This window comes from Neltuma alba, unplaced genomic scaffold, assembly GCF_004799145.2.
Source record: "Neltuma alba isolate B1F8T4 unplaced genomic scaffold, ASM479914v2 tig00010922_pilon, whole genome shotgun sequence".
NCBI classification, from domain to species: domain Eukaryota; kingdom Viridiplantae; phylum Streptophyta; class Magnoliopsida; order Fabales; family Fabaceae; genus Neltuma; species Neltuma alba.
In genome coordinates, this window is record NW_021635698.1 from 149,877 (window position 1) to 160,161 (window position 10,285).

General features: G+C 33.3%; 3 protein-coding genes across 4 annotated transcripts; 2 read left to right on the forward strand and 1 right to left on the reverse strand.

The window, feature by feature from the left end:
* The first annotated feature begins 54 nt into the window (after positions 1-54).
* Positions 55-963, forward strand: LOC114759954 (putative pentatricopeptide repeat-containing protein At1g12700, mitochondrial). Its single transcript, XM_028949198.1, has one exon. It carries the CDS (start codon positions 55-57, stop codon positions 937-939), a length of 885 nt encoding a protein of 294 aa, XP_028805031.1. The 3' UTR covers positions 940-963.
* Positions 964-1,135: 172 nt separating this feature from the next.
* LOC114759955 (pentatricopeptide repeat-containing protein At1g62930, chloroplastic-like) lies at positions 1,136-1,723 on the forward strand. The gene has a single exon (XM_028949199.1). It carries the CDS (start codon positions 1,136-1,138, stop codon positions 1,721-1,723), a length of 588 nt encoding a protein of 195 aa, XP_028805032.1.
* Positions 1,724-5,686: 3,963 nt separating this feature from the next.
* LOC114759948 (NAC domain-containing protein 35) lies at positions 5,687-9,382 on the reverse strand. Of its 2 annotated transcripts, XM_028949193.1 has the most exons (4): positions 9,031-9,382; positions 8,640-8,911; positions 6,130-6,567; positions 5,687-6,099 (listed from the first exon to the last, which is right to left on the reverse strand). In XM_028949193.1, the coding sequence occupies exons 1-4, from the start codon at positions 9,311-9,313 to the stop codon at positions 5,932-5,934; spliced, it is 1,161 nt and encodes a 386-aa protein (XP_028805026.1). In that variant the 5' UTR covers positions 9,314-9,382; the 3' UTR covers positions 5,687-5,931. The 2 variants fall into 2 exon arrangements, with proteins under 2 accessions (XP_028805026.1, XP_028805025.1); XM_028949192.1 differs by having other exon boundaries at positions 5,687-6,567.
* Positions 9,383-10,285: the final 903 nt, after the last annotated feature.

A 10,285-nucleotide genomic window follows, 5' to 3' on the forward strand; every position in this document is an offset into this window, starting at 1 on the left:
CAGTCCAAGATCGAGTACTCTAACGAAAGGCGGGGTTCCTTATCGGCGGCGAAGATGTCGTTTAGAATTAGAAGGTACGCTTTCCCCCAGCTTCCTCACCTTATTCCATGTTCTTCACCTTCCGTCTTTCTCTCTTCCCCTTTTTCCCTTACCCCCAAATTCTTTGCCCATTCTCAAACCCCCAATGTGAATAGCGTTTCCAACTCCATAGCTTCATTCATTCGCTTACTCCATCTGCATCCCCCACCTTCCATACTCCAAATTAATAAGATTTTAGGATCACTTGCCAAGTCTAAACATAATCGCACTGCCATCTCATTGTTTGCACAAGCTGAGTTTAGGGGATTCACACCCGATTTATTTACACTCAACATCTTGCTCAATTGTTACTGCCATTTGGGTGACATGTATTCTGCTTTCTCAACATTGGGCAAGATTCACAAGATGGATCTTCAACCGGATACTGTAACTTTGAATACGCTGATAAAAGGACTGTGCATTAGGAACGAGGTTGGAGAAGCATTGGACTTTTATGACGACATCATGGCCAAAGGATTTCAGTTAGATAAATTTAGCTACGCAACTTTGGTCAATGGGCTGTGTAAACTTGGGAAAGTAAGGTCTGCCATTAAATTGGTCCGAAAGATGGAGAGGCACTCAGTTAAGCCTAATGTAGTCATATACACCACAATCGTTGATAGCCTTTGCAAAGGTGGACATGTTAATGAGGCCCATGAATTGTGTTCAAAAATTGTTCATCAAGGAATTTTACCAGATATTGTCACCTATAACTCTCTAATCCATGGTCACTGCAACAAGGGACAATGGCAAGAAGCTAACTCTTTGCTCCATGAGATGGCACTGAAAGGCATCAAACCTGATGTTTATACATTTAACATATTGATTGATGTGCTCTGCAAAGAAGGAAAGATCATATAAGCTGAAGGAGTGCTTGCCAGGATGATGAAATGTGGTGAGAGACCTGGTGTTGTAACATACAATTCATTAATGGCCGGGTATTGTTCGATGGACAGTGTTAATGAGTCAAAATAAGTATTTAATAAGATGGTCCGAAGTGGATTGACACCCTCTAATTAGTTTTAGTATCTTGATTGGTGGATTATGTAAGATCAGAATGGTCAATGAAGCTATGGCTCTGTTTAGGGAAATGCGTTGCAAAAATGTAGATCCTGATGTATGGACTTACAACTCTCTTATCGGTGGCATGTGTAGATTAGGAAAAATGTCATGCGTGAAAGATCTTGTTTGTGATATGTGTGGTAGTGGTCATGCCCCTGATGTAGTCACCTATAGTATTTTGTTACATGCATTTTGTAAAAGCCAACATCTTGATCAGGGGATTGCATTATTTCAGCAAATGGTTGCCCAGGGAGTTCAGCCTGATTTGTACACATACAACATACTTATTGATGGTTTGTGTAAAGGTGATAGACTGAATGATGCTTGGGAGATTTTTGAATACCTTTTTATCAAAGGCTATCATCTAGATGTCTGTACGTATAATATTATGATCAATGGCCTTTGTAGACAAGGGCTGCTTGATGAAGCTATGACACTGCTTCCGAAAATGAAACAGAATGACTGCCTCCCTGATTCAATAACATATAAAATACTTCTTCAAGCTCTTTTGGAAAAAAGTGAGAATGATAAAGTAGAGAATCTTGTCCATGAAATGATTGATGATGGTCTTCTGAAACAATAAAACAAGATTTGATACTCTTGTCCTATTTACCTATACATGTACTAATATTAAAATTTGTCCTTAATGGTTATCCAATGATTGTTTCATTTTTGGTTAAAATTGTTGGATTATTTGATGGGCTGAATGGACTTGATGAGTTATGTTCAAGTCATATCTGTAATAGATTCATTGTGCTTATTGTATGTACCCGTGATATTCTTTTGTCTGCACAAGACATTGTTCTCCCTTTATTTATGGTTTATTTCTACTTCAATTTATTCTCTCTTTATTATGTCTACTTCAATTTATCACCTTCATAGACACCTAACTCCTCCAATGAAAGAAAGGGCTTTTGGTGGAGGGTTCTGTTTCCCACTAAGGCGTCTTTCATAACGCAAAGGCGCATTTAGGCTCTTGCACAAGTATTAGCACTTTCCATTGTTCTAATTGTAGCTTAAATGTTGTTTTTTAGAGTTTGTAATCTAAAGTAATAGTTCCTTTCAGGACAGTATGGCCAACAAACAATCTTCGTTCAGTTGTTTTAAGAACAAGTAAATTGATGTCTGAACTTATTTGGTAGCATAAGCATAAACAAAGGTTTAAGGGCTTCGATTATACTGGTGTTAATCTTGTAGTTGCTTTGCGATGTTTTCTCCTTGTATCTGGCAAATGGAATAAATATTGTTTATTTTCCTCTTAGGTCGTAGCCCTTGATGATGCTTTCTCCTTTATTCAACAAAGCTTGTGGTGAACTAATCATGAACATGTGATGCTTGAGTCCATGAAAAACCCGTGTCTAATTTTTTTCTTGTTATGGGAACTTGACGTCTGCTAGAACCTGATGTTGTTAATGAATTGAACTTGTATGTTTATTCATTGCATATCTAACTGTAGGCAGTATTGTGCTTTAAATATGTTTTTAGACGGGAAAATTGCTCGTGCCTACCTATCTGTTTACTGACAAGGATACTCTGGGTTCATTGTCCCAGCATCTCACCAGATTAGGAGCATTTGTTTTCATAACTGTAGTCCGCTATAAACCATCGCTCTAAGTTGTCTTCTCCCACTTCCAAATATGGGTGCTGAGAAGAAAAGGTAGGCTGCATTCACACGGACTTTTGTTATCATTTGTTCCAAATTTATAATTAATAGTCTTATGATATTCTACGTTCGGTTTTTGGCTTCATAGTACCCTATCCTGTGGATTGATAGAGATTTGGAAAGTGTCACATCATAATTGCAGAGTTTTGGATTGCGTAAAATTGAAGCTCTATACCTTGATATTTTAGAAGAGCTTTTTGTTTTTCTATCATCATATGGAGGAGTTGGGATTTGAGAACTCATTGGAGTTAAAACAAGCCTCAAGGCTCAAAAAACAGCTTGCATCTTTTGGTAGATTTTACATGCACATTGGGGAGCTATATGCATGTGGTAGCCATTGCTAATTGCACCTGGGATTCAAACCGAAGTTCCCCCTCCACCAAACCCAGTTCTGTGACATTCTAGAGTTCTCATTTCTCAAGCACCTTACTTGTCTCTTTACTTGAGTTTAGCTTCACCCAATGTGTTTTTCTTGGGCCTTTTCTCCGCGTCAAGTAAGTCTCTATCACGTCGATAATGCTATATTGAATGCCATGTTGGCTCATATATACCACACACAACACAGACACAGAAAGAAAAGATCATGAATTCAAAAGAATTGAAATGTCTTGAATTTTTGAGTCATATACTAACTCATATATATATATATATATATATATATATATGGAGTAGTCCCTTCTATCTTTTTAATTATTATGTCATTTTTAACACTTAAACTAGGGAGAGGCTAAAAACTTAACAGTCTGTAACAAAGTTATCGTATTTGTGTTTAATAAGCTGATCTTTTGAGAAGTGAAGAGTCTTAAGTTTGGAAAATATGAACCAACATTGAGTAAGAATAATATGAAGAGAAAAATGTAATAAGATCTCATATGATGCCTTATAAAAAGAATTGAAGACTATAATACTCGTTTCTAAGTGAGGACTTATACAAAGGATTTGAATTTACAACCTCATTAAAAAAAACCCTTGAAAAAAGGCGTTTGGTATCATTTGACCTACAAGGCCCTGACTAGCTAATAAGAATATAAAACACTAAAAATTAAACTACGGTAAAAGAGCTAGAAAATAATTAGACAAAAAGCATAAAAAATAAGAGACAGACGCAAAATAATTGGTTTTTGGGAAGGATTAGTTATCCCCTTCTGACCAAACAGAATTAAAAACCAAAAAAAAAAAAAAGAATACTGTGTTAGGCATTTTTCAAATTCCACAATTTTAACTTCTTCTTTTTTTTTGGTTAAATACAAGTATCTTTCTAGTAGAAACAATTTTATCTGAGACACTATCAGACACTAAATGTAGGCACACCTTCTAGCAAGAATTTAAACCTTGATTGGCCACACTGTGAGAGACTAGCTGATTCCGTTAAACCCAAACCCTAATTTTAACTTAATTATTAAAAACAAGTTTATAAAATAGTATTCACTAAATTTCTGTTCTGATTAATCTATATCAAAGATTCATTGATACTCAAACTGGAAGGCCCCCGGTATTTGAAAAACGTCTGCAAATCCAACAACTGCCGAGTAATGACAAAGATTTTACTTGAAAAACCATCCACAAAAGACAAAACTTAAGCTTCATTACGCGGCTTCACAAGATTGAAAGGCGAGACAATTCGTCAAAGTGAGAATGCCAAAAAAACAAAAGAAAGAAAGTTGATTAGTGAGAGAGTGGCATTAATTAAAGAAGAGGGAATTTTGCTTTGAATATTTATTATTTTTTTATTATATAAAAAATGCTGGAACCTAAACCACCAGCACTCCCATTTCACTCTTCTCTTGCCAATTTTGGGTAAACCCATTTTTATTTTTAGCAGTTATTTTTATATTTTTCCATTCTTTTGATATAGGTAGCCATTATGTTTTCAAATTATTTAATTTTATATTACATTTTAATCTAGTTATTTAACTTTATAAACTTTCTCTTTAATAATCTTTTAACATTAGAATTAAAATAAAATAAAAAAACTCATCTTCTTCAACACCATGGTTTTAATTAATGGAATATAGTTATACATGGAATCAAGTTAATTTGCTTGTAAATTAATAAAATTAATTCTCTTGTAATGCCAATAACACAAAAGTAGGACAAAACTAACACTCTTTAGAGCCTTTTTGTTTAAGATTATAAAAATTATTTAGTTAAACATAACTGCATAAGAGTGTTATGAGAAGTTTAAGCTAAACATGGGGAAGCTAGAAATATGTTTTTAACGCAACAATCATGTTTAGCTTAAGGTTTTCACAGTAACATCCCCATATTTAGCCTAATAAGTGAACTTATTTGCCAATTATTTTTAATTTACATTCACGTGTTGTGACTTAATTGAAAATAAGTAGAATAAGTACAATAAATATGTAAGATCAATTATCTGAATCTGAAAAATAAGGTATATTCTTTCCGGTAATAAAATATTTTTTTCCAGTGAAAGAAAAAAATTCACATATGATACTGTGGGAAATCCCTATGAATGATGAATCATGGTCAACAAAGTGAGAAATAAATCCATGAATCCCTCTAAAAAGAATACCAACTTGGTATTTTCGAGGTGAAACAAAAGTATCCCCAAATCATATTGGACATGAGACTTGCCACAATATTTTGTTGGAAAAAAAAAACATCTGGTTATATATTTTAGTTTTTTATTATGTTTTCAAAGTTAAATTTTTTAAAAAAAAATAAAATTGAAAAACATAATTTAGGGGAAAAATCACTGTGCGATCCCAAAAAAATATAATTATTGAAAAGTCTCAGAACAAGTTAATAACAAGTTTTCAATGCAGGAAATTGTAACAAAATCTATGTAACTCACTTGTTATTAAAACTTTTTGGTAATTATACATTGTTTCTCTTGGACTTCATAATGATTCCCCCTCATTTAAACTCAAGACACATTTAAATAATAACAAAAGTCAATAAATATACTTTTTGCGGTTTTGCCTTTTGAAACTACACTACAATGTGCGCCAACGATTAACATATGAGATCAATGGGACACAACCTACGAAATAATTCAAACCAAACACTACGTACATACCAGAGTCTATGAAACCAAAAAAAGAGCTACACTGAAAATGGATCATATATATATATATATATATAAGAAAGATTACATATATTAGTTACTTGAAGGACATGTTGCTGAACTCTCGGTTTGTAGCTTCAGGGATTAATGGATTCCACTCCCACAATCTGTCAGAAAAAGAAGTAATCGGAACCGAACTATTCAGAGCCACCGTTGGTTGCTGAACTTGTGGCTGCTGCTGCAATAGCAGATTAGAGAACTGAAGATGATGATGATGAAGATGAAGAGGAAGAAGATGATGATGATTTTCAGAAGGAGAAGGATTCATAATACCACTGTTATAGTATTGTAAATATTGTTGGTTATTATTGTAAGTCACTAGCCTATTGAAATCATCCATCATTAATATCGAATTATTGTTGTTGTTACTGGTGGTGGTGGTGGTAGTTGTAGCAGCAGTACTACTACTGCTTCCCTGATCAGTTTCGTTGGTAATTTGCTGATCTCGATGATGATGAGTCTGAGGCTGTTCCAGAAATCCCATGTTTTGATGATGAAACATATCTGGGGCAAGGTTGATGTTGTGCTTACTATTATTATTATAATGATTCTTGTCTGAAGAAGGTTTTGATGTAGTGGATGATGAGGAGGGTCTGGTAGGGAGACTGCGAGGAAGAGAGGGATGGTCTTCTACACCAGGTCTCTTGTAAACTCGACACAGAGATATCTCAGCCTGAACAAACAATTACGTATATAGAAATTTAAAAATCCATTTGATCTAACGTTGTAGAGTAACATATATACATACATATATACAGGTGGTAATAATTAATTATTTCATGAAGGAGCTAATTAAAAGAAATAATGAACTTTAACCGACCAGTTACTTCAATGTGTCAAGCTGATACTTGAGTTGTTTTGGGTATATACAAACTGCATTTTTAAGACTTGATGTGAGTGGTTTTATGTCTCCATTACAGCAGCATATGATACTCTAAGAATAGAGATATACATAAACATACGCATATATAATGAGTGAATGCAAATTATGTTGCAACATAGAATTGAGATCCATAAAAAACAAAATAAATAAAGATCTATCTGAGTATTTGAATTGTCCCATTTCATTTGAGTTGGATATAAATTAAAACCTAGTTAGGATAAGAGGAGGTTTAAGGAAAAGTCCTATCTTGTTGGCCAAAAAAAAAAAGAAGGAAAAATCCTATCTTGATAAAGGCAACATATCTTACATGTCGTATGTATAAATAATTATGAAGTGTTCGAAATTTGAAGCTAGTGGTCTTTTTCTTTTTTTTCTTTTTTTGAGCAAAAGAAGCTAGTAGTCTTAATTCCTAAAATTTAATCTCATTTTGGTCTGTTTAAATATTTTTGTCCATGAAACAGCATTGTTTTCAAAGTTTAGGAACCAAAACTAAAATAATGTCAAATTTCATATATTAAACATAATACTAACCTTTATATTTATTTATGTAAAACTTCATATTTATATAATTTTTAAGATTTATTAAACGACTAGAATTATTTTTAAAAATTAATTTTGAGGGAATATAGATATAGGGTAAGCATGGGATAGGGGACAAATTTGTGCGGCTAATGCTAAGACAAATTAGAAGAAAAAAGTAGAATGGGAATGAGTACCTAACCTAACCTATCCCAGCACATCCTATTCCATGTATCCCTTAATTAGATCTCAGGATCTGCTGACAATACTAAAAGAAAGGCTTCACTATTTACCATTTTGTGATAAGTGGCATTTTAATAATTTGGTGGGTAGATTATTTGAATTTTAAATTAAACCTCTATTATTTTATTTATGCTACTTTCAATTCTAATTATAAAATGTCGCTCATAGATTATAAACGAAATCTTATAATTAGGATCAGAGGTACTAAGTCACATTTTACATACTTTCATGTTGCTATTCATAATTAAGTCAAGCAACAAAATTTATAAAGCAATTGGGTGAAATTGTATTGGAGAAGAAAATTGAGAGAAATGAATAAAATTGTGTTCAAAATTCATAACATTTAGCTGGGAATATTTTTTGAATGGATAAACTAATTCCAAATTTCTAACAAGACTAGTTAATTTTAGCTACTTTTCAGTTCATATCAGTAAGTAAAGATGATTTATAAATAAAAAAGAAGGCAGTACATACAACTTTGATGAGAGAAGTTTTTTTTGGTTTTGGCGTAATCTTATAGTTTTTTCTGATCATTTTAGACTTAAGACTAATCTTTGTCAAAACGAAAGTATTAAGGTTAAAACCCTCCCAACAAATACACTTCATGCAATTTAAACTTGTATTTTTTTTCTTACAAAAGTAAGACAATTTACTATCTCAACTAACAACTTGTTGATAGACTCGTAGAGCCAATGTTTTGAAGGGTCATACCTATTATTGGGAAAATCTTTTAAAAAAATTCTTATTTGAAAATTTTGTTACCAGTGTACTCTCCTATATTTAAAACCAATAAAACTTTCAACTACGCACTTTTTTAATTTACTGATTTTTCTAATTAAAAGAAAAAAATCTTAACTCATGGCCGCCAATCCCCGCTATCTGCCACTGCTATAGAGCAGCATGTACAAAATTCAAACCTTCCCCATCAAAAGAAAACTCATTTTTCTTATATGATGGCTGTGTGTGTGTGTGTATAGACAAAGTTAATATGGTGAACATTGTGGCTTCAGAGATGCAGAGTCTCCTAATTACAGCATCTCGTTGTAAACTACAAACGAGGTATATGAGCCCAAAGGCAGTAATACAAATATAAACCGTACCTTCTGGAAGCGCTGGGTTTCATGGTGAGGCAAACGATACTCATTCATAATCCAACTGGTTCGAATCCCTTTTGGAGCTTTTCCAGAATAGAAAACTAGAGTTTTCTTCAGCCCGATTGACCTCGAACTCTCCGCCGCTCGAATCATTCTATCAGCTCCGGTCGCCTTCCAGTACCCAGACGTCGTCACTCTGTTCGGCCGGTCACCGTTCCGATACTTCCTATCCCTCGGAACGTAGAAGTACCACTCCTTCTCTCCGATCGCCGCCATAGCTGAACGTGAATCGGTATACACAGATACGTATACTCAGATTATATAAATATTCTCAGTGAATTTCGGGGAAATAGTTGATCGGAGATAGAGATATAGAGAGATTGATATGTTTATGTACCAGGGAGTTCCCATGGATCGTAGCGATAGAGATCGAGGAAGGTGATGAGCTCGATGTTGAAACGCTTGCCTTCGACTTTCCGGCGAAGGTAGAATTCAACAAGTTCTTCTTCGGTTGGGTGGAAGCGGAAGCCGGGCATGACCATGTCGTGCTGGTGGTTGTCGTCATCGTCCTCGTCGGGGCGTTTGAGCGTGTCGCAGCCATCGGTGGCGGCGGTTGTGGTGGTATCGTCGTGGCTGAGGCTCATGGTGGGAGATGAGGATGAGGTTGCTACAATTGCCATAAACTAGAGCTATATCAGTGCTATGTCACACTATAAAAGAACTCAACTACTCTTTTGGTGTAGCTTCTCTCTCTCTTTATATTCATGTGAGAGGGAGGGAGGGGGGAGACTCGTGGTTAAAATTAAATGCATGTGCGTGTTTGAAAAGTATACATTAGCTTATTTTAATATAAAAGCTTATTTTATTTTTATTTTAATTATAAATATAAAATCCTAATTTATTTTGTCTCTTATTTTTATCTATTTTTTTCTAAAATAGTCATTATAATAAAGGTAACTCTAGCCAATACACTTTATTAATAAGAATATTTTAAGAAAGATAATAATATTTATTACAAATAACTAACTTAACTAATTTTCTTAATGTATTCAAATTAGTGAATTACCTCTTATATTAAGGACCGAAGGTAGTAGTATATATTACTCCTATGATTTTTAATATAAAATCTACTAATTTGAGTAAATTAACAATATTAGTTAAATTAATTAACATGATATTTTTTAAAACACTCTAAATATTTTTTTTAAGAATCTTTCTCCCTCTTCTACTTAGTTATTATTGAGAGAATATCAATAGGATTAATTAAAAAAAATTGATAAACTTATAAGTCTTATATATATGATTAATATCAACTCTTTAATTATGTCCTACATTAAGGACAAGAAAAGTAATTTTTTAGTATTTTGATTATGTAAGCACAATCCTTTTCAAGCATCTACTCTCGCTCTACTCTCATCCATTTTAACGTACGTATAAGAAATTTTAGGTACTCCTAGTTTTATTATAAGGACATCTTTCTAAATACTACTCTGATACTTGGTATAAATTACTTGTAACATATTTTCGCATATCAAAAAATATATTAAATTGACAAAAAAATTTTTAACTTTACTCTTATTAAAGTTTTCTCTCTCTACATTTAAAAAATATGAAATATACTATAAGTGATCTACATTTTTTTCAGCTCAAGA

Excerpts from the sequence above, each read along its gene's own strand:
- LOC114759954 (XM_028949198.1), top strand. The coding sequence starts at position 55 with ATGTCGTTTAGAATTAGAAGGTACGCTTTCCCCCAGCTTCCTCACCTT.
- LOC114759955 (XM_028949199.1), top strand. The coding sequence starts at position 1,136 with ATGGTCAATGAAGCTATGGCTCTGTTTAGGGAAATGCGTTGCAAAAAT.
- LOC114759948 (XM_028949192.1), bottom strand. The coding sequence starts at position 9,313 with ATGGCAATTGTAGCAACCTCATCCTCATCTCCCACCATGAGCCTCAGC. Across the intron at positions 8,912-9,030 it reads CGATCCATGGGAACTCCCTG|CTATGGCGGCGATCGGAGAG; the intron begins GTACATAAACAT and ends ATTCACGTTCAG. Across the intron at positions 6,568-8,639 it reads AAACCCAGCGCTTCCAGAAG|GCTGAGATATCTCTGTGTCG; the intron begins GTACGGTTTATA and ends TTGTTTGTTCAG.